This window comes from Lagopus muta, chromosome 7, assembly GCF_023343835.1.
Source record: "Lagopus muta isolate bLagMut1 chromosome 7, bLagMut1 primary, whole genome shotgun sequence".
NCBI classification, from domain to species: domain Eukaryota; kingdom Metazoa; phylum Chordata; class Aves; order Galliformes; family Phasianidae; genus Lagopus; species Lagopus muta.
The window spans coordinates 19,815,779-19,842,682 of record NC_064439.1 but is presented as its reverse complement, the minus strand read 5'-3'; the positions used below and the strand labels follow the sequence as shown (position 1 = coordinate 19,842,682).

At 41.0% G+C, this 26,904-nt stretch overlaps 1 protein-coding gene across 3 annotated transcripts in view; it reads right to left on the bottom strand.

Annotated features, from left to right (window-relative positions):
- Positions 1–26,863, bottom strand: part of CUBN (cubilin) — a 140,177-nt gene extending 113,314 nt beyond the window's left edge. The window contains exons 1-17 of one of the 3 annotated variants that reach the window (XM_048951451.1): positions 26,539–26,863; positions 19,513–19,642; positions 19,057–19,149; positions 17,744–17,782; positions 16,889–16,990; positions 15,859–15,962; positions 12,641–12,767; positions 11,123–11,291; positions 9,847–9,978; positions 8,309–8,404; positions 7,652–7,773; positions 6,176–6,362; positions 4,617–4,735; positions 2,946–3,180; positions 1,788–1,969; positions 892–1,054; positions 503–693 (exon numbers count right to left, since the gene is read on the bottom strand). In XM_048951451.1, coding sequence (XP_048807408.1) covers positions 503–693; positions 892–1,054; positions 1,788–1,969; positions 2,946–3,180; positions 4,617–4,735; positions 6,176–6,362; positions 7,652–7,773; positions 8,309–8,404; positions 9,847–9,978; positions 11,123–11,291; positions 12,641–12,767; positions 15,859–15,962; positions 16,889–16,990; positions 17,744–17,782; positions 19,057–19,149; positions 19,513–19,524 — 2,073 coding nt within the window. In that variant the 5' untranslated portion in view covers positions 19,525–19,642; positions 26,539–26,863. Of the gene's footprint in view, positions 1–502; positions 694–891; positions 1,055–1,787; positions 1,970–2,945; positions 3,181–4,616; positions 4,736–6,175; positions 6,363–7,651; positions 7,774–7,834; positions 8,235–8,308; positions 8,405–9,846; positions 9,979–11,122; positions 11,292–12,640; positions 12,768–15,858; positions 15,963–16,888; positions 16,991–17,743; positions 17,783–19,056; positions 19,150–19,512; positions 19,643–19,806; positions 20,078–26,538 lie in introns of those variants that run through there. The other 2 variants (XM_048951450.1, XM_048951452.1) reach the window with 2 other exon arrangements.
- Positions 26,864–26,904: the final 41 nt, after the last annotated feature.

Below are 26,904 nucleotides of genomic sequence, written 5' to 3'. Positions count from 1 at the left end.
ACCAAACTTCATCTGTGGTTGATTAAAGACATGCAGATCTAGATTTAATGGGCTTAGGGGTAAGAAAGAAGTTGAATAAATAATACCTATCATACTTAAAAGGTGGCACTTAGTAGATTTAGATGAAACATGAAGATGTTAGATCAACGAAGAAAGTACAGCATATATAAGTGCATTATTTTCAGCATAACACCACAACTTCAGAAAACGCTGCCTAGAGACTGTTGCATTATTTCTGTTTTTCTTGTTTGACATGCATTTACTTAAGGTCCAAACTCTATCTTCATCATGTACAGGAGATTAAGAATTAATGCTATGCTAGAAAGATTTCCTTGTTCTCTTATCTTTCAGTCCCTCTGAGTCTGGAAACCTAACACAATGATATACTTAAACCTTTGATGAACATCTGGTTCTACAGTGGCCCTTGAGAAAGAAACCACGCTACCTCGGATTGTAAATACATTTAAACAACCTTTCACATGAACTGCTAAAGAAAAGTCACCTCAATGTAACTCAATGAGCAACCAGCGTGGCTCTCCAGCTCCAAATGTGTGAAGTTGAGGTATATCTTTTCATCCTCTGGCTGTCTGATAATGTAGATACATTGTCGACTGCTAATAAATGGATTAGGCCAGAAAGGAGATGTAATAACCCCTTCACTGTCAGCGTAGTTTCCTCCACAGCTTAGATCTGCTGTATTAAGAAAACAAAACGTTAGTTGAAATATTCACAACTACAGTAATTCTTTTAGTTTAGGTTGCCCCTTAGCAACGGCTGCAAATCCAAGACACTATGTTATTAAATTGCAAGTGTTAATTGCAGTCATCTGTCTCCCGGTGGCTATGCCTTAGAAAGGTTACAGACTAAACTTTAATACTGATTTTTACTTACCAGCTGATGTTGTATAGACAATGTGAAAGCCCTTGTCAGTAACCGCATCATCAGAGTGAAAGTGAACCCATGCATATGGTCCAGTTGTTTGGAGGGGAGGTGGAGATCCAGTGCTACAGTATTTACCAAGGAGAGTGTCTTCTGAAAGAAGGCCATCTCGAATCTAGACAGAATGATAAATCACCTGTTTAGGATTATCAGATGCGTGTCAACTGTGGACGGTACAAATACTTTAAGTTGTATTGGGAGGGGCAGGAGGAAAGCCTATGGTGGAAGCTCCAGACACACAGGGAATAGAAATAGACTAACCAGTTTATCTGGTAGCACTCCTAGGAGAGCATGGGGTTTGTGAGAGGGAAAAAAGTATCAGATCTAGTGTTGAACTGTTTTTCTGAAACCACGCTCTGCAATATTCAGTTATGACACTGTCATTTTTGTGAGAGGGTATTAGTGAAAACTATTACTTTGCATTTGAGTGTAAGGCCTAAGATCACTCAAAGAGTAGTAGATTGTACTGTAATATGAACCCATTAATTTTAGTTCCTTTTGTCTAATTCTTTTACTTAGGTTAATACTCAGTGGGTTGATATTCAACTGGGAAGTTGGAGACTGAACCTTGCAAGGAAGTGAAAGCTTCCCACCAGACAGTTGACCTGAATCCTATCCTCCCTAGTTGCAGGACTTCCACTGACTTCAGTGGAATGGAATTCCATCTTCTTTTTGTTTTTACCAACAGTACCTGAGTGCAGTACCAGCTGTAGTAAGTACAAATGAATATTTTAACCCAAGATTTAATATCAAACAGTATACTTCTCTACGTATAAAAAGTTTTGAAATATCTTGTTTTGTAGTAACCTTGCCATAAAATGAAGTCATAATGCACAATTAAACCTTACCTCTAAGTAGTCATAACTGCAGTTCTCATGGTGTTCTAGGCTTAGTGTGCCAAAAGCAAAAGTGATGAGGAGGCCAGGATCGGTTGAAATGGTCCAGATACAGTTCCTATTTACAGGATAGTTACCAGGGTACCCTGGAGAGCTTATTGAGCCATAAGTACCTGTTAGCTCACCACCGCATTCTAACAGATAAAAGACATACAACAATATAGTCTTTAACACTGCACATCGGGTCAAAAGCTGAACTGCAGGTACCCAGAATAAATTCAGAAACAAAAAATAAACCCAAACAAATAGAGCAACTAGTTGCATCTCCCTGTACTTTTTATAATTATTTACACAGCTCAGTTATAAAATCCAAATCTCCCATTATTTTTTCTGTGAAAGATTCTTTCACAATTATAATGGAAATATTGTGAGAAGAAAATCTTCTTAGATTAAAAAATTGTTTTAAAAATTGAATGTATTGTTTTAGATTGGCTTTATTAAATTAATCTGAATTTATATCTGTTGTATATAGAGTCACTGTGTTTTACCCTAGCACACATCTGTTCTCATTTTTAAGAGAGTAGATTACAGGGAAGGATGTTTTATGTACATACTGTAAAAGCACCTCCCCCTCCCCCATACCAGGAAGGTAATGGCAGGGGCAACTCATGTCTTCTATCTAAGAGCTGGTGCGGTCAAATCAAATCTATATCTCTTCCTCTTTGCTTTTATTTCTTAAAAAACAAACAAACAAACTCTGTTTTCAATTTGTGTCCATATTTGTCAATTAGTAATTACCTACCTAATAATGTAAATTGAAGAAAGAAAAAAAAAAAAAAAAAAAACACATTAAAAAGAGCATTTCAGTAAGCATTCCTGGAAAAAAAGTTTTGCCTCTGAATTTTCCTTGCCTTTTTCTCCTCCCCATCCCATGTTTCCTTCAGAACACAACCTAGTCCACTCTTTTTTTTCCTAGACAGCACACAGAAGACTGAAGTGAGCTTGATGCTGCACAACATGATTTAGAGTTTCTCTCTGGGAATGCACTTCCTGGAAGAGCCATTTAATTAATGTTACTACACCACTTAAATTTCTTATTTAGAAATAAATCAGCCACTTTTCTCCAAAGCTGCAAACACGTTGCATTACCTGACATTTCATCCAACTTACCAGGATCGCGAGAATCCCAATGAACAGTAAAACCTCCAGTAGTAATGGTGTGATTTGAGCGAAACCAAAAATAAAGGGAACTGTGGGAACTGAAAAGCTCTACAGGAGGGTCAGAACCACAGTATTTTCCCAGCATGTGCGCTGATGCTGAAGCTCCATCGTGGATTTGAAGGAAGTCAGAGTTGCAGTCAGTACTTGCCTCCAGTTGGAAGAATGGGAAAGTAATATGCAGAATCTAAACAGGAAGTAACAAAATAAGTAATCTCTATTTTCCCATCTGCAAAGATTGTGCTGTAATCCTACATAGAGCTGATATTATTGTTCACACAGCTTTGAGTATCTATGTGCTTTGGAGTCATTATGACATTTCCTGAAGAGTTCCAGGACAGAAGATACTACGGAATCTTAGGGTGAAAATAAAGGGGAGGAGATCAGAAAGGATTTGGATATGGAAATAGCACTGTTCCCATAAATATATGATCGATATCATTTCCTGTGTCTGCCACATACTATACTGGAAAAGGCTTGAAATCAGATCTAGAAAGTTTTATAATCTATTCTATGACTGAAAATACTGTCATGGGAGTTTTGTACTGGCGCACTGTAAATACTCTCTATATAAACAGTAACATACACAGCTTCAGGTAAGTTCAGATCCCCTGCGGATGAGCTTTGATATAGCTCTGCTGAAGACAATAGTAGTCCCTGTGAGTCTAAAAGCTGAAGATATGCTGCATATAGTGTTCTATATATCAATAGCAACCGCTAGTTTATAAAACTATGTATTTCATTCCTATGCAATGTCAAAAGTAGATTGAAAATTTTAATCCCCAGTAAGAAGTTCAGTGCTAGATGGTGAGCTAACATATCTTTTTATAGTGAATTATAACACAAATTAAATCCTTAGTTGCAGATTAAAATCAGAACATTTAAAAAATAATCCTTAAAATAATTAATTATTGCATATAACTACTGACCATATGAATTCAGCAATCCACATTTCTGTAGCTCAGAAATGAGAAATGGAAAAACAGAAAATTGTTCTGGGATCACTTAACTTATGAACTAACTGTGGAGCCAACCAGAGCAGAGCTTTTTGAATAATTACAGATGAAGCCCAGTCTAAAGCAGCAGAGGACAGGCACCTTCCGTAGGTGGTGGTGGATGATGCCAGTTCTCACAAACTTGTCAGAAATCTCCAATCATTTTTTATTATAGAATCACAGAATGGCCTGGGTTGAATAGGACCACAATGACCATCTAATTTCAACCCCCTCTGCTACGTGCAGGGTCACCAACCAACAGACCAGGCTGCCCAGAGCCTCATCCAGCCTGGCCTTGAATGCCTCTGGAGGTGGGGCATCCACAACTTCCTTGGGCAACCTGTTCCAGTGTGTCACCCACCCTCTGTGTGATGTATCCTGCAGTTGAGTTTGTTTTTTTATTTGTTGTTGTTTTTTTAAAATGTGATTATTGTGAGAAAGAATAAATTGTGATCCTCAGTTTTACTAGAAAAACTTTGAAAATGTTGCCCACATTAAGGAGCCTGAAGGATTGTAAGAATACAGAACTTGTGACCATCTTTATGTCATGCGTTCACAAATACGTCACATGTACTCTGGTGAGCTGAGGCTCCTGTGGAGGGTTTCTTTAACTTGAACTCTATTTTACCTTGTCGAGAGCAGTTTGAATAACCCAGGCACAGCTGACCCCATTATCATAGCGCTGGCTGCTTGGGTTGTTAGGGTAACTGAAAGTCCCCCTGGAGCCTGAAAGATATTCTCCGCAAGCTGCAACAAAAAAATTAAATTGATTAATTCATGCTATCACAGTACAGACTCAAACAAAACTAAACTTCCTACATATGTTTGGCTTCCTAAACATCTAGAACAAAGATAAAAGACTCTTCAGAATTTCCTTTAAAGTGAAATGGCATTAAAAAAAAGAAAAAGAGAGAGAAAAATTACTTCCTGAATGAAAAGTAGTTCCTGGAAAATGGATAAAAATTTTTCAGCTGGAACACATGAACCAAAAGATGCTGGTTCTGCCTCAAGGAACCATCAATAAATTCTTGTTTCCAGAAAGCTAACTCCAGATTGAAATCCTCCATTTTCCCACCTACATAAATAACGTTTTGAAGCTAACATGATATAACATTTTATTTCTCAGTGGTGGTGCATCATAGAAGGTATCCTTCAGATGTTTCTTTGTCCTGTATATAACCTTGGCTCAGATATCTGCTGCTGATTACACCTCTCATGATAGACCATGGTCTCTTCTCTTACTGAGCCATTCAATGAGTGGCAGCTGTGAATGGAAAATCCACAACAGCTATGGAAAAACATATCCATAAAGCACCCAAATACAGTGTACATGGAGCTGCCATGTGCAAGAAGCAACTGTAGTTTAACATTCAGCTGACAATAAAGCAATATTCAATTCTAAGTGCACTAAAATATTTTGTATGAAGAAATGGTAAAAAAAAAATTTCGTTTGAAATACCCTTTTACATCTCACAATTTCTCAAACAGATTCAAGATTATCATAATAGAATGTATCACTTCTGCATTGATTAAGAAATATTGATACATTGCAATTTGTCACTGGATATTAAGTGATCTTTTACACATTTACATTATGAATTGTTAAAAAATATTCCATATGTATATCCTTAATAACAACAAAAAAAAATCCTGTTTAGAAACATAAGGAAAATGGAAAGAGCTTGAAATAACTCTAAAATAGCCTAGATTTCACAGCAGCTGAGTGAAAAGTTCACATTCCACATTCTGTGAAAAGTTAATCTGCTTTCTTCACATCAACTTGCAATAAATATGAGCCATCTGACAGATGGATGCCACAGGGACACTCACTGGAATGCTGTCCTGTCTTAGCTCAATTAAAGTTATTGGCAAAAAAAACCCGAAGCAGAACAACAGATACTGAGAAGAAATTGCACAGGCAGGAACTTGCAGTCATGCTTTAAAACTCCAAGTAGACCTGCTATTCCATTACACTCCGATGGATTAACATAAAACAGCTGTAAAGAAAAATTAACTCCAGGAGACTTTGGATCAGAACTTGTAGTCCACCAAGACAAGGGTTGTTTGTTTGTTTTTTTTTCCCCCTCTCATATCTTTATTCTTAAAAACAAAGTGATCACATAGAGCAAGCATTTACAAGCTGAAGTCTGGCACCCATTTCAGCCGAGGAGGAAGTTGCTGACATACCATGCTGGGCAGTCTGGCACTGTGGTCCTGTCCAGGCACTGGTACACTCACAGGTGTAACCATTGAGCCCATCCGTGCAGCTTCCACCATTCTGGCACGGGTTGCTAACGCATTCGTCGATGTTCTCCGTACAGTTAGAGCCTGTCCAGCCTGCACTGCACAGGCAGAAATATCCAGAGGTCACTGCCTACAGATATGAACAAATGCAATAAATCTAGTGAGCATGGGTCACCTAAAAGAAACAGTGTGGTCAGTAGAAGGACTGATATTTACACTTACTTTATGTGGAGATACCAGAACAAACAAATCATTTAGAACGTAATGGCTTTGATGGTTAGCGGTGAAAACCAACATAAAGCCACAGCCTAATCCAATTACCTAGCTCTTTTTTCTTCTGTCAAGTTATTTATTTGCAGAGCTCTTTCTTCAGAAAGTCAAAATCTGCATTCATTCAGAAAAACTGTTTGGCTTTGAAATGATCACATTGGAGACAAGTCAGTCATGTTAACCTATAACTTATAAACAGCAAACCATGGTGGCAATGGTTTGTAAATAGTTTCTCTCAAGCCTGTTTTCTTGGAAGTCTGCAGTTGCATTGTCAGTTACTTAATTTTAACCCTGAGGGTTGTTAAATAGGAACACTTTCACTGGCTACTCTGTATTATTCCTGCTTCTTTCCTATTTATTTTCCTCAACCTTTACTATTTCTTATACACAAGTTTTTCCACATATTTAATTTCTTATGACTTCTTTCCTCATATTTCTTGCTTTTTAGATATACTTTTTACAGGTAAAGCAGAGTGCAGTATATCAAGGTGCATGCTAACTGCCATCTTTGATGTCTCACAATCAATATATTATAATGGATGAAGTGGGGTGGGGAGATTGTCTCCTTTAGAAAAGAAAATGCAATAATATCATATGGTCTGTTTCCACCCATTTAATGATTCTGATTCCAGAACTATTAAAGGGAAGAAACAACATGGACAAACAAGATCAAACATTACTTGAACAACAAATGTTCTATTTGGAATGTTTCTACAAAATCATCACTGTAAATATCTTCTGCAATAGAAGAATCTAAATTCTCAGATCCATAGCACAGACTTCCCAAAGCACAGAGGACTTCTTTCAGAAAACCAAACACCTTTATAAGATCCATGTGGACGAACTAAATGGTCACTGTGCATGAGAACAAATTCACACCACCAATCAGTAAAGGACAAAAACTCTCCCCAACCAGCATTCCCATCACTGTTCTGGGGGTACCAACTCTCCCTCCTCTAAGGCAGCCCGATAAGAGTATCCTGAAACCCTCTCAATTTTCTCCAGGTGTATCTGCTGATCTTTCACTCTCCACTGACTTCATCTCATTACCTGTAGCAAGCCTGCACTCAGATTCCAGTCTCAGCAATCTCCTTGTTGCTAGCAATGATAATTTCATAATGTTGTCACTGTGAGCAGTCCAGCACTTACCAAGCACTGACCATTTACACAAGGGTTTTGCAGCTGACAGATATCAGTAAGAGGAGAGCACCCATTTGGTCCATATCCACTTCCAGTGTACCCAGATGTGCACGAACAAAATGGCATTAGTGCTTGAGATGTAAGGAAAAAAACAGAATATAATTCAGTCCTCGTTACAATGAGGATACCAACCTTGACTGTAAAGGTCCTCAACATTTTGAAGCTGAGCCATCATGCATTCTGAATTATTAGATCCGATTCAATCTTATTTTGATTCCTGTCTAATTTTGGTACTTTCCCTGGTCTGTGTCCAGTTTGGTCATGGAAAGTTTCCGTGTTAGTATGTGAGAGTCCAAACAATTTCATGGGAAGCATTGGAAGTAGTCAAAGAATACAAAGGAGAAAAATGGTTAAAGGCAGCTGAAAACAGAAAATGGTGATGACCTTAACATTTTAATGACTAGGTCTGCTCTTTGGTGTGAAGCCTCAATTTCTATCAATGTTTGCAGGAAGGCTGGCTTTACCCCACACCTGTTTGCTCTCTTGAGGAAGGAAAAATCTTCTCTCTTGAGAAGATTGTGGAGAATGGGTTCTAGGGTAAATACATTGCTACAAGGGTTCCTTGGGATACTGATAATACTTACAGTCCTTAAGCAAATGTCCTACCTGGAGTAGAGGTACAGGTAGCCAATGGATGGCACCCTCCATTACTTATCGAGCAGATATCAACCTGGGTACACGTTTGTCCATCTCCCTCATAACCTGTACAGAGGTAAATCTTAGTCTGCAACAAACTATGTTCTCTGTGCATCAACAGCAAAACAAGCATCTGTGAGAAAAAAACTTTAAGTTGTAAAATTACAGTCTGTGCAGTTAAAGAGAGAAATCTGAGATAGTAGATAAGATCTGGCATATTTATTATGTTCCTACGTTATAAGGATGGATTATGAACTTAACTAAATCCTTACATGACTTTAGAAAAACATTACACTAGTATTACCCAAATATAGGTGAGGTCAGAATGAAGCCATTGGAGCTCAGTTCTATCAGGGCATGCTGCTGTAACACTGCGACACAATGAAAAGGGCAGAAATGACAGCCAAGTAGCAAAGTCCTAGGCTGCAGCAAGTGAGTACGTGCTCAGATGTGGCAGCCATGGACACAGGAAAAAAAAAAGAAAAACATCTGCTTCCCCATTGCAGGTGGGGATTTCCAGCAAGATACCTTTGCCTCCACAGCCAAACCTTAAATGAGGTCTGGAAAGTCCTCTCAGTCACACAAATGCGCTGCATGCACCTGAGCTCCCCTGACTTGGCCCTGCCTTCCCACCAGGTGCTCAATTACTTGTTCAAAGCTGTGATTTAGCATTTCTGCTACAGCTACCCTACCTATACATCTGCACCCAGCCACCTCCAAGCAATTCAAGGCCTCCTGCTTGTGAGGGCTGCCCTCGGGTTACAAACACAATGTCTGCTTCCTCCTGGGAGGCTCGGCAAGACAAAAATGCTGAGGCACAACTGCACAGTTGTGGTTCACTGCACCATATCAAGATTAGCCTGAGGCCATGTTTCCAACATGGTGATAGAGCTCTTCAATACCTACTAACAGAGAGCCTTCACTATCTATATTTTGCTGCTATTTAGATAGATAATTGGTAGACCAATTGGAAACACGTTTTCCTGATAGTATTCACCTTACTGATTGCATGCATCTCATAAACGCATTTTAAGCCACAAATTTTATGGACATTGTCACCACTTCTGCTGGTTGACCTGCACTGTGGTGGAAACACTGCCTTCTTAGACAGCATTCAAGGCACGACAAACAATACCACTGATTTATGGCATACCAGATACTCTTTCAATTAATATGTAGACAATTACATTACTATCATAATTATGCAGTGCCTGTCTCCCCTTAATTATCTTTCCCCTCCCTACCTCCCAAAAGGAAGAATCTTGTAAAAATCAAGGCTTTACCACTGCCTACCTAGTACAAGAGAAACATTTCAGATGGTGCATCAACAGACACCTGCTCAACACAACGTTAATAAATAGCTGCAGCAATCTGAAGATACTGCATTCAGTATTACAGCATTGTTCTGTGTATGTTAAAACTGCCCTACAGCTTTTTCAGTATGTAATAAAATAGGATCAAGTGTGTTGATAAAACTACAGATAGATTTTAAATGATGAAGATTCAACCTGGTGGACAGACTCCACAGCGGAAGGATCCTATTGTGTTGATACACTGAACCATTGGTGCTGTTGAACAGCCTCCATTATCACTTTCACATTCATCGATGTCTTGGCAACTGTAGCCATTTCCTTGCCAGCCTAAAAAGAAGCAGAGGAAAGACGTTCAAATACATTTTAAGAAAGTCTGACTTTCTTAATTGATCAGATCTTTCCTTAGAGCAGAAAAATACGACTTTTGAATTTCCCTTCACTAACACAAGACCTGTTCCTCACATAAACAATGATAATTAAGGCTGGTCTTCAAAATAGCTTTCAAATACAACAAAGAGGTATTTGCAAGTATGCTTTATTTTAATGACACTGTGGATGTTCCAGAATCAAACACAGTTTATTTAATCTAAAGAGGTAGAAATTCTGGTTCAGTGCATACACGTAATGTTCTCATCAAAGCTTCATCGTAGCTCTGCTTAAATACTTCTAACACTCCTCCTACATCCCTCCTGTACATACAATGTACCTGACTCAGGAAAACACACCATAGGCTTCATGGCTTGAAGGGATAATTAGATTTCTGTTAGGGTTTCCTTAAGGTAGCAGACATATTAATTGAGTCCCACACATGGTGGATAGGATTCACCTTACCTATCGCACTCTAGTCATTCTGAGCTGTAATGCCGTAAAACATCAGAAAGCACAGCAATGATAACAGAGCAGCAAAGTCCTAGGCTGCAGTAAGTGAAGACATGCTCAGATACAGCAACCATGAGGACAAAAATACAGGAAAGAATCTGCTTACCTTCAAAAGGCTTCAGGTACACAGGGATCTCCAGCAAGATACCCTTGTCTCCACTACCAGCCCTTACTTGAGGTCTGGAAAGGGGTGGATCCTGGCTGACCCCTTCCAGTCACTCAGCTGCATTGCATACACCTGAGCTCCTGAGTTGGCTCTGCCTTCCCACCAGGTGCTCAATCACTAGATCAAGCTGTGACTTAGCATTTCTACTACATGAACTCTCGTTAAAATCAGTGAAAAGAAATAGGCACTTCAAGAATTTAATTTGTGTGACTTATTTAGATGTCCATTTAAGGATGGGATAAATCATGCTTTAAAATCCACTTTCCATGTTATGCAGATAAGACATAACATCTATGCATTTATTCTGCAGAACATAGACCAAAGGTCTTCATGAAATTACTCCTACATGGATCTTCATTCTGCTTATGACAGCAGTCCTACTTGCTGCCATCCCTCCCAGCATGAGAGCAAGGAAAGACACCATACCTGTGGGGCAGGGGTCACACGAGTAGGAGCCGAGTGTGTTGTGGCACTGCACAAGTGGATTCTGTGAACATGGAGGGTCAGGAAGGCTGCATTCATCTATATCAGCACTGCAGATGGGGCTGCCAGGAGGGGACATCCAGCCAGCGTCACAGATACAGCTATACTTGGGCTGCACATATATAGTGCATATTTCAGAGGAATGGGAAAGGATAAGAGTTCATTTTATAAATCATCTCTTAAACTTTCTTTCTTTCAAAGACTTTTTCTTTCTTTCTTACAGAAAGCTTTCTGAGCATTGCATGGTTTGCACATTTTGTTTCTGGAATTGCTTTGATAGTGTTTTTCATTTATTCCTCTTTCTGAATTTAACTATTTAAATAGTGGAAGGAGCAGCAGGCTCATTTATTATGTTCATCAAAGTAACCTGTAATTTAGCCCAAGTCTTCCAGAGAAAATGAACAGTAATTATGAACTATACATAAACATACTAAAATTCATCAACTTGCTTTGTATATAGGGTAAAGAGATCAGCATAAGCAACCTGAAATCATCTTGGCTGTTTTCTTTTAAGCAAGATTTTCAGTAACCTGTAACATGCAGAGCAAATTGCAAAACATTTTTTTTCTATAATGACAACAATTTTCTCTCTTCCAGTCTCTGCTAAAGGCCAGATTTCAACATTTACCTAGCTTCAGTCCAATTAAACCTAGTGGGAGCTTTATTGTTGACTGACATAGGAACAGAAACTGTTAAGCCAAAACTGAATCCTTTTGAAAAGATTCCTCCACAAAAATGGGCAGAAAGCAACTAATGGGGTGTGAAGACGTCTACAAATCGAGAAAAGATTACGTTAGCACAAAGAATACTTGGTGTGTCTGGAACAGTGCATGGGTGTATAAGAGTGCTAAGGAGTCCAAGTCTGCCAGAGTAGTTCTGCAGGGCTGCTCTGATTGGAAAAAGCCAAAGCTGGCATCTTCCATCCGTCCTTTTGGAGGGAACGCCTTGTACCTAGATTTTCTCCCCAAACAATTGTCTGGCTTGTTGCAGAATGCCGTTCAAGTATACGCTTACATTCGCCCAGTGCAGACACTTGGACTACTCAGGCTTAGAATCAGAGACCAAGTCAAATGGACGGTAATGAGCACCAAACACAGGCAGCAGCCACCAGACCACCTGTCAGCATTCCATTGGTATTGCTTTTCCCAAGGAAAATAAGAACCATATTTGTCCTTCTGAAAAATTTCAGTAATAAAATATTCCAGCAACTTCATATTGCACTCCCCAACAGTAAGAATATTATGTTTTGAATGACATTTTGGGTCAAAAACACTTTGACAAGTATCTTTAACAAGACACAAGGCATTTGCAGTTCTTTCTGTTGTCCTTGGGACATCACAGAGATTAGGTTATTTTGTACAGCAGCATTTCTTACTGTCTTCCAGCAGCAGTGTATGCTACGTAGGTTTGTGGCACTCGGTGGTATTTGTGCTGTATAATGAGATGCATATTGCTTCTTACCTCGTTGGGGGTGTCTCGTTCTGCATCAACACAGGTGCCATGCTCACAGAGCGTCTGAGATCCTTCCTGACAGTCATCAAACTTTGAGGCACAGTGGGTTCCATAGGTTTCTGGAGTACAGGAGCAGCTAAAGGTAAAAGCAGGAAGAAAAGTCTAAATGTTTTCTAAGTATAGCACATGAAGACCACATTTTTCCAATAGTAAGGGATTAGTCTGCACTCTCTGTGTGATGTTCCTCACAAAATCCCTGTGTATTTCATAATGTTGACAGTCCCATTAGTAACCTTGCACAGTGGCAAAGCTTTCCAGTAAGGACTCAGGAATCACATAGGACTCGTACATGTCCATGGCTGACCACAGTATCTTGTCACAAGCACAGGACCAGGAAAAGAGATGTCTAACACAAGGCTTCAGCAGAACATGAGCCTGGAAGTTTGCACTTCAGCCAGAGAGTACCTAAAATTTGCATTTCACTTTGTGTCCCTCATATGTTGCCAGCTGCCTAAAGCTCTACCTCTAGCAATACACAGACATGCTTTAGCATCAGGGCTTGGTGCTTACCTCCTATCTACAATGCTCAAAGTCCCTGCCTAAGGAGCATCCCCACTCACCTTCCCAAGCTGTCATTCCTTGCACTCCCACCAAAGCAGTACTGTGCCAACTACAGCTGACACAGCAGCTTTTTCTTTTTCAACCCGCAGGGCCCACCTTGGTCATAGCATTGCACAGACACAACGAAACTGAGAGTTTCTAAGATAACTGTTCCCTTTTCTCTGGACCTTAATTATCACATGGAACAAATCTGAGAATCCAAAACACCACGGAATGGAGCCACAACCTACAGAAGGCCTCCAATCAGTTAGCTAACGTCTTCAAAAAATGAAACCGAGACACTTATTTGCAAGCGATGCGCTGAGGTGCCTGCTTCTCACACAGTACCTTACGCATCCTTGCTCACTTTCTTTTAAGCTGGCCAGTGAAAACCACTCTGCACAAGCATTTACCCACAGAATCAGGGAATTCCAGTGCAGCTGATCTGGACATTGGAGTGATTTATTAATACACTGTGCTATCCTTGTCAGGGTATCATGTGCTGAGCTGAAAAGGCAGTGTGATAAGCCAATTGCAGGTAATTGAACCCTACACTCAGGACAAGTGACCCGGATGAACTTCAGTTTAAAAATGCCACAGTATCTTAATGCCTGTGTGCAGTCTGCTGTACTGCAAAGCTGCATTGTAAGAGTCAGCAGATACACACTGGGAGTGCAGCAGATCAGCCTAGGCATGCAGAGAGGTGGCAGGCAGGGAAGAGCAGTTCTGCATGTTCAAAGTACAGAGCTGCGCAGTCAACTCCAAAGGACACAGCAGGCAATCAGAGTCTCTAAACGAGGATGAACATGGCACTGTCTCCTGCTCAGTCTGGCTAAGGTTAATCCATTCCCAGTTTGATGCTGCTCAGCTTTGAGAAGCAGGTCAGGCTACAAGGAGCTTCAGCCAAACATCAGAGCAGAGTTGTGTGACACCGTGCTGGTCCTGCCTCTGCTAACAGCACATCCTGGGGAGGCCCCAGTGTTCTGATTACCACACAAATGTCTGGTGGACGTAGTGACCCTCACACCTTTTGTCCAAATGGTGCAATGTTCCTATTGCAATGCTGACTGGGGAAAGCATTTCCATGATACTTACTGCTTCCTCATACCACAGTGCTTTCCTGTATTAGAGCTTGAGGCCTGTAACTAAAGGACCTGAACAAAGAGGGAAGACTGCATTACCCTCCATCTGATGGTACACCTGGCATTACCCATTGGGGCTATAGAAAGTTAAATATCATTTGTTTTATCCACAGCATATGAATGCAGCGGTGCAGGAGCAGGGCTAGTAGGGTTGCTGGACCCCACAAGAGTCAGCCACAGTGCACTATCAGAATGCATTTAACGTCTGAGGAGCACTCAGAAATGAATAAGGCAAGATGTGGTTGGAGGCTAGGAAGACAATACAGTGGATGCGAAGAAAGGATAGAACAGTAATCCTGAGGGTGCAATGCAAAAAAAGCAATATCACAATTTGTATGACTCACAAAGCGATCCTCATTTGTGTGAAGTAACAGTGTAACATTTGTAGGAATGGCACTGGGAACAAACTTACAGGAATCATGACTGTGCAAACACAATGAAAACACCTGAGAGAAGAGCAAAAGGATTTGTCTATCAAACCTTAATATAATCACACACCTGTACACTGCTGAGCACAGCTAGGAACAATAAGTAAAGGCAGGATGCTTTGTGTTGTTTCCTTCCTAAACATCTGTGTAGAGGATGGCTGCAAGGAAGCCACAAAGACCCTTAAAATCAAAGCAGAGCAGACATGCATCCCCACGCGGTTGGTAGCATCTCAGCAGCTCTCTGCCACTGTGAAGCATAAGGAGCTGCATGAAAATTTCCCTTTTGTGAGGCTACTCCAAGAGCTGACAAAGCCAGGCTTATAAGCCTGTCTTATGCCAAGCAAATTTTTGTGCGTGCTAAAGCTTTCATGTTGAAGCTGGAGACTAACTGCTTTGCAGAAGGCTGTGGCATGCTATCCAGCCACTGCACAGGGAGAGCTTTGTATTACATCTGAAAGTTGTTTATCTGAAAGTTGTTTATTATTTGCCAATATGGAAAACAAGATGTGGGGTGTTCAGGCCAGCTTGCCCTGCAAAGAGCAGCATATTTCCCAAGGAGCTGAACAAGGTCTGCCTCTGGCTGGACACAGCTGGAGGAAGCTGATGTCTCTGAGGCCCAAGCACCCTTCTGGCCTGTCTGCTACAGGCAGTACCTCTCCTCCCTTTGTCTGATGGGAGCTTTGCCTGTTCAGGAGCTTTCCAGCAAGTCATAGCCTTGTGGAGCAAAGCTCTTCTCCTGTCCACCTCATCCATTTCCTCACTCTCCTCTGTCTCATGGGCAGGTGATAAAGGAGGGGTGATAATCTTCATCCCCAGTGTTGTTGCGTAACAAACCTGGTTCTTGCTGCCCTTTCTGTGTCAAAACAAGTAATATAAATGCATCCGTGGTGCACTTGGCTGTACAGTATTGGGGATTTTGTGGTCTCTCAGACTGAAATGGACTATGGTGCACAGAAAATACGTCGACTTCTTTCCCAAACTTGTGCTGCATGGGATAGATGTTACAAACATAGCAGTGTTTTGTATAGGATTTTAGTGTATGGTTTTGAAAAATTACCTGTAGCTGCCTGGTGTGTTCACACAAGTGGCTCCATTCTGGCAGCCCAGTGATGTTCCAGCATAAATCTGGCATTCATTAACATCCTCTGAGCAATAGAGGCCCTAAGGTGAAATGGAACACCAGTTTATTTTCCAAGTAACAGAGAAATGAAGCAAACCATGCAGCCAAGGTTTAATATAGTTTCCAAACATACACAAACCACAGGCTGCTATCAACACAGCTTCCCTTATGAAGCATTATAACAGAACTCTATTGTTCAGCTGAGTTCTGCAATCCTGGCTATCAGTCAGAAGAGGGATGAAATATTTCAGATTCTGCAGAGAGCATATGGACAGTTGAGTACTGCCACCTCCCCCTGCTTCCCAACTTAATAGCAAAAGGCTGAGAAAACTTCATTTCAGGCTGTTAATATCAGGAGATGCTGTTTCATCAGGACAGAAAGCACATCAATTTTGACCCCAGTCTCACTGGGACAGCTTTCAGGCTGAGTGCCGTTGAGAAAAAATGGAATCGTTCCATCTCCAAATGCATGTAACAGCACCGTAAAAGCCTTTGCCAAGAAGGCCTTTGGATTTCAAAAACTTGGGATGTGATTGATTACAGACATCCCCATTTGTTTTACTTCTTTGGGCTTCAATAAATGTCATTCCTTCCCCCATTCCCTCCATATGATTGTGTCATACCAGCAGCAGGTATGCAGTTTAGTCATCCTGCTCAGCAAGAAATGAGGGCATATTGTGTCAGACCACTGACTTCATGGGACATCACCTGCATGTAACAGCACAGGGTCTGGCCCCGTGGCCTGGGCTTCCATCTTTTGGGGTATATGTCATTATTGTTGAGAATCAAATGTATTGCACTTAAAACAGATGATGACTCTGATACGATTATTTTGCTATTCAGTGTATATCACCCCATCCCGAACAATCTTAATACACGCCTTGCCATGACTGCAATAAGCCAGGTATACCCTTGTACACGTCACGCACTCAAGCTGGACACGCACTCGAGGAGGCTGAAGACTCACCCTCCAGTTGCTGGGACAGAGGCAGAAGAAGCCATCCAGCGAGTTCACGCAGGTCCCTGAGTTCTCACAAGGGTTGCTGCTGCAGGCTTTGCTCTGCAGTGTCTGAAACCCAGGAGCAGAGCAGGGAATTATCTTCCTTCTTATTTAGTGATTCTTCAGCATTTCTTCTCAAGATGAACCCTTTATTTTTATCTTTTTCTGGGGGGGTTCCCTCTCACTTTCTCTTTCAGCAAATTAATTTGCAAAGCTTTGGAGCTGTTTTGAACATATCTGTACAAAAATACGACTAAAATATGACTTAGCATGACAGATCTGACACAGCATAGTGTAAGCCATGGGGTAAGAAAAGCTCTGCAAGATGTAAATACTATCAGAAACTTTTCCTCAATGACAGGCTGTTAGTGAGGCCAGGAGGGAGATCTTCATTTCACACGTGACTCATCCAACAACTGCTTTACTGGCAGCAGTAGCTGTGGCTGCCACATGCTCATGGGGAAGCAGCCGGTTGTTGAAAATCAGCTATTTCCCATGCAGTACAAAATCCAATTTGAGTTCTCTGTCTTTGTCTTCAGAGATCAGTGAAGGAAGAGTGTATTTTTCCTTGGTATCCAGTTGTTATTTTTCAGTCTACAACTGTTTTTCCTTTAAGGAATGCAGGCTCCTACACAGTTTATGTTTTGTAAGAAGGCATTTCACCTCCTTTACAAACCTTGGCTTTTTTTAATCTCCTGTCACCAGAAAAGCTTTTCCTGAGTGATACGTGAGAGGAAAGAAACCATTTAATTTAATAAAGCTTACTTTGTTTACTTGAGTAGAGCTCTTTTCTGATCTTCAGTTTATTTCCCATGTACTCACCTGCTCTAAGCTTTGAAGTTGCATGTCAAGATTTGTGACCTGCAAGAGAAATTCAAATTAATTGCACTTGGCATGAAGGTCACCGCAGAGTGACAGGGTGCCAGCATGCTGGGTTTTCTTGAGTGTTTTTTTTGGAGACAAGAGAAGAGCCGCTCTGTGAAACCAGGTGATAATCAGGTTAAAAATCAGGCCCCATTCTGTGGGATTTAAGGGTTTTATGCTGAAAAGCTGACAACTTTTCAACAGCATATATCCAAACTTGCCTACAAAAAAAGCCTATCCTGTGATGATGCGTTAAGGTACTTACCTTGCTTAACACGGACCTGTTGGAGTTTGTCCAAAGGAGGGCCACAAAAATGATCTCAAGGATGGAATGCCTTCCCTGTGATGACAGGCTGAGAGAGGTGGGGCTACGCAGCCTGGAGAGGAGAAGGCTCCACGGAGAGCTGAGAGAAGCCTTTCAGTATCTGCAGGGGGGCTTTAAGGGAGAAGCGGTAGGTGCCCCTGTTCATTGCAGGGGATTTGAACCAGATAACCTTGAAGCGTCCCTTCCAACCCAAAATATTCTATGATTCTATAAACTTTAAGAATGTGAATACTCCAACAGGAAAGTTCAGGTACTCTCAAGAGTATGACAGACTGAGGTCTGAGGTGGTGGGCACACTGAAAGCCAAGGAGAAGTTCAGCATATCTCAGTTGGTTAAAACCACAAATAGCAAGAAGAAAATGAATTAGGGGATACAATGAATGCATATCAGAACAATATCCCATAAGGGCAGTCTCAAAGGCTATAAAATATTTTCCTATAAGGAAATCATGGCAGCACATTTAACATTTAAGCCAAGACAGATAAAGGATTTCCATCTTCTATTCTTCTGGAAAAGAATCTTTACTATCTGAAAAGACTACTTCAAGGGTCTTTTGTTTCCACTGCAAACATCTACAACAATTTGCATCCAAGCAATGGCATGTCTATGTAACACATATGGGAATACATATAGTCTGTAGCCTGAATTTAGTAAGATTTGATTTCCTTAAACATCAGAGAACGTAGTCCATAGAGATGTCAACAGTGAGCAAAAGAATAATCCTGGTAACTAAAAATTATGAGAACTATGGGGATGTTTCCAGTCTCCAGATATCAAATCAGTACCTTCGATGTCAAACATACACTCTAAACTGATGTTAAATATGGACTCTGCTCCAGTTCTGAACTGAAGCCCAGAAATACCAAAATGAATCAGTAGTCACCTTATTCCGAGGAACAGAAAACTCAGAATGCTGCTGGAATACAACACAGGGGTACAGCTCACCTTGGAATCCAGCAGAGAGACTTGGTGGGACACGTTCTGAGAGACTCCATTGGCTTTCTTAAGTTCTTGAATCTCTGCTTTATTTTCTCTCATCTAAATTATTAAAAAGAGATGACGTGAAATGAGTTTTGCTTCCTCAGAAGCTTGAAAGCAAGCCTCACTTTTCTAAAAGCTTGGGAAAGTTTTGTACTTTCTTCACCTTACTCTTATAAAGTCCTTCTGAATACAGAGAGCTCTGTTCCAAACACAGTTTAATCTTTTAATTACTTTATGTAATTAATTTATTATTTTACATGTCTGCAATAGCTCAAATATTACAGTGCTAACAGAGATAATATAAAAAGACAATTGTACCAAACAAATCAAACATTTGCTGAGAAAAATTCTGAAGAAAATTCAATTATTAATGTGCAAAACTGGAAATGAAAACACCTTAGGGATAAGTAACTACATCACCTGACTAAACATTTCTGCAAGATCTTCTTCATTAAGCTTTATTTTCCCCAGTGGTCCAGTTCTAAATTCAATATTTTTGCTGGAGCCAGCATGGAACACCAGGTTGCCCTGCTCTGAGGACAGACGAGGCCTGTTGTATTACAGAGAAAATAAAAATAAGTTAGTTGCACCTATCTGCTGCCAAAGTGTAGATTGAAAAGACATGCGGTAAAATCATTCTGTTCCCATTAATAATGCTTAAAGCCTATCTTATGAGCAGATCCATTTGCAACTGCTAATAGCACTGGTACTTACTGTTCATCATAAACATTTCTTTTCTGCCTCTTTTTTTCATAGTGGTTTGATTCACAGCTCAATCCAGCAAGCAGTAACAACAAAACTAACAGCCCAGGAACAGGAGCAGCCCAAGGCATTGCTCTCCTCCAGCTGTGCTGAGTTTGAAGTGAAACCTCTTGTGCTGAATAGTACTTTTGGGAGCCAGGCTGCCCTTTGCTCTCACACAGCTCCTTATTCACAAGGTGCCCATGCTGCTGTCCTGTCCTATAAGGGTAATCTTTATCTCAGGTATCTTAATTGAAGTTTGACAGTGTACAAATAATCCAGACACCCAGTACATTTTTTCTCTTCTGCCTGCTGGAGCTTTGAGAGATAATTAATTCAGATCTGCATGTGTCTGATCATTGTGCTTTTGACCTTTGGACAGCCAAGCACTCTGTGCCTCAGCACTGCACAGCCCAATGCGGTGGGAACATCTCACTAACCTGCACATTGAGAAAAGAAAGATAATTTGGTAACGCTGAAAGGCCCAGAGCATTACCCCCCCAAAAAAATAAGATATTAAAACCACAGTGGCTGGCAAGGAGTATTTGCATAGAAGGAGCAGCTTCCAGCCAGTAATTCATTGAGCAGATGACATAAACAAGTTAGCAGTACCAAACAGCATCCCATGGATTGCAACAGCAAAATACAGTTTTAACCAAATATGGTGGCTCTGAATTGAAAATGGCTCAGTCCCCAGATACTGAGGAGATGATCAAACAGGGGGACTTGCCTTTTTTTTTTTTTTTTTTTTTTTTTTTTTTTTGGAACATGTAGGCTGTATTCATGATACACACTAGGGCTCCCAAATTCAGGGCCAGCCACAGACAATGGAAAAGACCAAGAAAGGATTTGAGTAGGGCTCAAAAGTATTTGAACAATGCAAAATCATCTGTTCTGAGAGCCAAAATTTGCATGTTGCCTATTTTCCTCTACCATTTCAGCAGCATCCATCTCAAAAGAAATGTCATGCCTAATTTCATACCACGGACACCACTGCTCTTCAGGCCCCTGCAGTGTCCAGCCTGGCAACGCGATTCTCCATGTAACCTCTGTCTATGAGGCGAGTAGGTCCAAGCTGTGACCCCAGCAGCAGCCATTATGAGTGGATGTTTGTTGAAGAGCTGGGGGCAGCCCCATATGTACTTGGGCCTATGGCTCTGCAAGCCACGATGGAACTCGCTTCCTACCCTCCCCTGGTACTCCTGCACTCAGTTCTTGACCTTTTATTTCCTTCCCCCAGGCAGTGATTCTCAATTTCCCCACTGTACCAGGGACTCCATCTAGTCAGTCCCTGTGCTTTCTACCATCTATCAGGGTTTCTGCAGTCTCTCCGTCCCCCCAGACAGCTTTCTATGTGACAGCCCCTGCTATGCCCTCCTTTGCTTTTGCTAGTCTCCCTATTCCCCTCGCACAGGATGTTACTTTTCTCTCCCTGTTTGGAGCAGCTCTGTGTATCTTTCCCTTCCCTATGCTAGGAGCTACCTGTACCTCCAGTCCCACCACAATCATGTGTTTTTCCCTTTTGCTTAATAGTTAACTCATTCAAGTTGCTCACACTTCAAATCTCTACTGAAGAGAGCAAAACAGCAACAGTTGTAGCTGCTATCTCTAGAGATAACAGCAGCTGCCATTCACTGGTCCTTTCCGTCTCAAACCTTCACAGAGGCCACAGGCTACAAAACACTGTCTTTTCTCCATTGATTGCTTTTGCATACTGAGTACGCATTGACTATCTGCTGCCTGTCAATCTTCGATTCAAGCTTTTCTTTCCAACTAACTAACTCTAATATAACAAACAACTATGAGCAACAAACCACTGAGGATGGGGATGATGTTGCTAATCCAAGGAGGAAGAAGAAACAACTCCTTTCAACTTCTCTCCTTGCATGCTTTACAGCTTAGAAAATGGTAGACCTGAAGACCAGGTGACTTTCAATATGCCCTGATTATAGGATGAAAAGAGCTCTGGACACCTATCTAAACCTGGGATGGAAAGAGAGCTCTGGACATCTATCTAGTCCTTGCATAACACACTACTTCCATTATATTTTAACTTATTGCTCTATTCCCAGTGAATGCCCCTTAGCCTAGCCAAGCTGAGAGATCTATAAATCATTTTAAAAAGAAAAATAGGTCAATCCTTTCAATTTTACCAAAATAGACTGGATTAAGGCAGCATTTTTTGGAGGAACAGAATGGAAACCCTGCAAGTATCTGGCATTAGCACAGGGGCTGTTCATTATAACTAGGAGAGCTGGCGTGAACACCTCCTTCTGGGATAGATCATTCCATTACCTCACTGACATTATAGCTGAGAAACATCTCTAGAGAGAATAGTTTGTGCACAGATTTGGCAGGAAGAAACAGAGCATTTGTTTCTACCTAATTCAGGTTGAAGTTCATCCTGTACTAGCAGCAACACTTCACCACCATCTTGTGCTTTGGTATGTAGCTGTGTGAAATGAAATGGTGGTGTCCATCTACTTCTCCAGTAGCGCATGCTTGCAACGCAAAGGTTCTTCTATAGAAGACAAGAGAGCACAGCCAGAATTCAATACAAGTTAATTGCACCTAGGAAATCAGCTCAGATGCAGAGATATGACAGGAGCCTTAGCAACGCTCCCTTCTTAAGGGGGGAAATGCAACTGTGGAGGAGGATCTCAAACCTAGCTAATTGTTAAAGAAAAACGAACAACTCAAGTATTTTAAATAATTGCAGACTTAGCCATGTCACTGCCTCAATCCCAAGTAATGCTAATTCACCTGAGTTTCCCTTTAGCTGAGGGGATGCCTCCCAGTACTCCTATCCACACATTCCTCAACTCTCTTTGATCCTTCTCTAAAAATAACCCATGCTCAAAAGTGACAGAATAAGTTCTAAAGAACACACTGTTACAAAGCACCAACCTGGTGTATGGGGGATCAACAGCCACAGTATGGCATCTATTGAAACAGGGACAGCTGAAAAACAACAGAAGGGTTTGCTCTCTGGTTAAGGGTTGACTGCCCAAAGACATCAAAACTCAGGAGCCCCTTCTCCTTTCCTCCACTACCTCCTCTTCATACACATCTGCAAAGCTTTATGCAGCACCTTCCTCAGGGGCTGCTGCAGCTGCCATGCTCCATTTCCCACATCACTCCTTAAAGATTTGTTCTGCTTCTACAGCACACTGCCCTCTGACACCTGCTTAAGATTTTGCTCCCTTCACACAGCTGATGAAGTTAATCAATTACTTGCTGATGAAGTTAAACCAGCTGACCAGAGAATCCAGGTTTTTTGTTTTATTAGTAAATAACAAAGAGTTTTGTTCAAAGACTTCAGCTGTAATTTATTTACTTTCCCAGTTCACCCTTGGTTCCTTTATCACAATGAAGGTAGAGATAACATATACCTGTTTTTTCCCGTGTTGCAAGAGTCACACTGTGTAACAGCACATGTTGCTTTCACAAACCACCACGCTGATGCTTCCTATTTTCTGTTTCATTGTCTTTTTAAAATTAGGTCAGTTACATCGGTTTTATTATTTTCTATAGACTATTCCAGTCTTTTCATCATACCTCACATGGCTTTAATGTGTGCTGCAGTTATCTTTAAGGAGTGCCATTTGCACAGTCACCCTTCACCACCAACAACCCCAAATTTAGACATAAGGGAGAACTTTTTCTCTCAGAGAGTGGTCAGGCACTGGAATGTCCTGCCCAGAGAGGTGGTGGAGTTGCCATCCCTGGCAGTGTTCAAGAGGCATCTGGATGACGTGCTGCGTGATGTGGTTTAGTGCTAGTGGTAGCAGTGGCGATGAGGAGACAGTTGGACTGGATGATCTTATAGGTCGCTTCCAACCTTGTGATTCTATGATAGCCAAGAATGGACCAAGCTGCACAACCTCTCTCTGATTCATTCTACTCTGTACTCTTGGCTTTATTGAGAGGATTAAACCTGAGCTGCACACTGTATGCTCATACATCATTTGCTGTGCATTGATGTTGTGACCACAAATACTGGCATGCTGTCACAACACAAATATAAGACAAGACTGATTAGACTGAGAAAAAGATCCATCGAGGTCAGTACTCTGTCTCCAACAATAGCCAAAAGCAGATATTTAGGAAAGGAAGGAAACATGGCAGGGCAAGCACACAATGCCTCTCCTAAGTATCTTCTTGGCTTCTATTGCAACTCGGGAACTTCAGCCAGAAGTCTACCAGCCTAGTATTCTTTTCTTAATGAATTCATTCAGCCTTCTCCTGAACTCTTTCCTATGCTTTACCTCATAACACATGTAGACTGAATAATGCTACGTGGTAAGTAACATGAATAAACAGTCAAAATGCCATTCAGAAATATTAGTTGTGGATAGAATCCCATTTTAAGTGTAATATTTATAAACAACATGATTTCTTTTTTTTTTTTTTAAATCTGCATAGGGCAAACATCTGAACTAATCAAAACTATTTATTACTGTCCAGATGTAAGTAAACATATTAGCATCATGAAAGTATTTTCCTTCCAAATTTCAGGTTGTCCTTTTAGTCTCGCCTACTCCGATTCTTGTTTCATCAGAACTGTTATCAGAATAACCCTTATCCATGCTTCCTCCCACTGTCAGAAAACAGGGCAGAAGAAAGTCCAAGAGAACAGCCCAGTTTCCTTGTACTCCCAGATGGCTGGCTGGGTATCTAACACCATGCTCCTCTTTTCTTGGACAGCTGTATCAACTCCCCAGCCCTTCTAATTAAATACAGATAAAAATAACACATATCTCTCCACGTTCCTCACAGTAACATTTAAACTGAAACATTTTCAGTACTCAGTACTTCACTTTCCATGGTGTCTCGGATACCGGTTATCTCTTCAAGCAAGTTGTTACTAAACAAGCATCAACTTCCTTTAATGAGATCTGTTACACTGGAATACTCACATTTGCCCAGACAAAAGGAGGATGCTTGCTGGAATCCATTTTGAACTTTATGCCTAGTTTCTTACACTATAGCATGCATTTTCCTTGACTACTACTTTATACACTATTTCTGTGAGACCATCCTGAAATGATAATAATGCTCAGGTTATTAACTAGTTATTAGTTTGTTTTCTCCAATTTCTCACTTCATTTAAATTAACCAATGCAGAATATAAATGTGGTTTCAAAATCCACCTCTGATGTCATGGGCCAGCACAATAAAATAGGAGACATTACTTTTGGAGCAGTCCTTGTATAATTCATCATTTATACAATAAGATCATTAAATGTTGAAGTTCAGTATGAACAGCAAGCTAATAGAACAGAAGAATCAAAGGATGGGCTGGGTATGAACAGTTAACCCAGGAGAAGTGGTTAGGAATAGTTGCTAAGTGTCCTATTTGTATTAGAAATTTGCCACAGCTGTTAGCACAGAATTATACAGACACACACAGGGGAAGATGCACCTTATCCAGAAAACGATGAGTCGTGTATAAAAAAACCATTCAAATCTCTGATTTATAGGAATGGTACTTCAGTAATTTCACCATTACACAGGTTTCTTTGCATGGGGACACTTAGGTTGACTCAGACAACAGCCAGCTAATGCAGGTAAGATGTTCTGTAAGGCAACGTGCAAGTCTCACAGCTGACTGCATAAATACTGCATCAACCACCACGAGATCTTTTCCTTGGTGGACCTTTGCAAGGCTGAGGACATTCAGCTCATCATGTCATGGAGATAACGAGAAGTAGTTCACACGTGCAGAATAAGCAAATCATGCAAACAAAAACGAGACTCTGGAAGTTTCCAGAGCTGTCTTTCCAACTTCACCCATCTACCTTTCAGGTGCTTTGGTAATCATACTTAATTGCTGTGAAAACACTAAGGCTGAAGCTGCAAAGCACTCAGTAGAAAGCTGCTCAGAGAAGGAAGCAACATGATCATTGAGTGAGGCCAAGCAGCTGCAACCCAACAGCACTCAGCAAAGGAGTCTATTAATGCCAAACAGATGGAAAAGAAGCACTCAACTCAGTTTAGCTTCACCTCTACCACAGGGTTAGAAGATCTATTATTATACCCGGCTCTCAAGAACCAGAATATGTAGTAACTAGTTACTGATCTATTAGATACACCTACACAATAAAAACCACCTTAACAGACAATTATGGTTTGTAACATCACCAGCTTGCTTTTTGCATAGTTTAGTAGTAGGCACAGCCTCACGTCAGCCTAACAGTTTTTGCCACTGCTGTACTACTACAAGAGATTACCTAACCAGAGATAGCCTTTTATTCTTTACAGCTCTTTTAGGAGAATCCATTTTCATTTCTCTTTCATAGCTGGGGACCACAAGATGTCCAAATGCTCTTAAAGAATAAAGCAGCCTGTAGTAGATTCACCCAAGGTTTTGCTGGTTTCACAGTCCAGTAGCAGCACAACAACCAAGAGAGTAAGTGAAAAAGAAGTCAGAATAAGATAAACTATGGCAGTAAGCAATAACTGCATGCTCTCTTTTTCAGGATGACTACAGCAGATTTGAAAAGCTGTGACTTCTTTATACTGACTTTGTTCTCTACATCTTTAGTTTCTCCAGCGCTATCAAGCTGTACAATTAATGAATATACCAATGTTATGGTATAGCAGTGTACAACTAATGAATATACAGATGGTATGGTATAACAGAGAGCTTGGCTACAATGTTGTTACACCAAAGCAGGAAACAGAAATGATAGGTACACTCACCCACATCCTGGGCTCACGTGGAAAACTCCAGTGGAGTGGATCTCCAGAAGAGCTCCTTCCCTACTGGTGGTCAGCTCTTAAATGGGTCTGGGAGAGGTGCAGCCAGGCTCCCCCCCTTCCGGCAGCACAGGAGAATTGCCTTCACCTGTGCTCCATGGCTGACTCAGTGCTCGCCTCAGGTGGTCAATCAGAGGTTCAGGCCGTGATTCAGGTCCCCATACACAAGCCCAGATGCAATACACAACTGCCACATCTTCCCACGAGGGAAATAAAAACAAATAATGTCTTTTTCAGGATTGGCAGCTTTGACAACTTAGTGGTGTGCAGGAACCAGAAGCAATCTATGAAAACACAAAGTTTTTACTT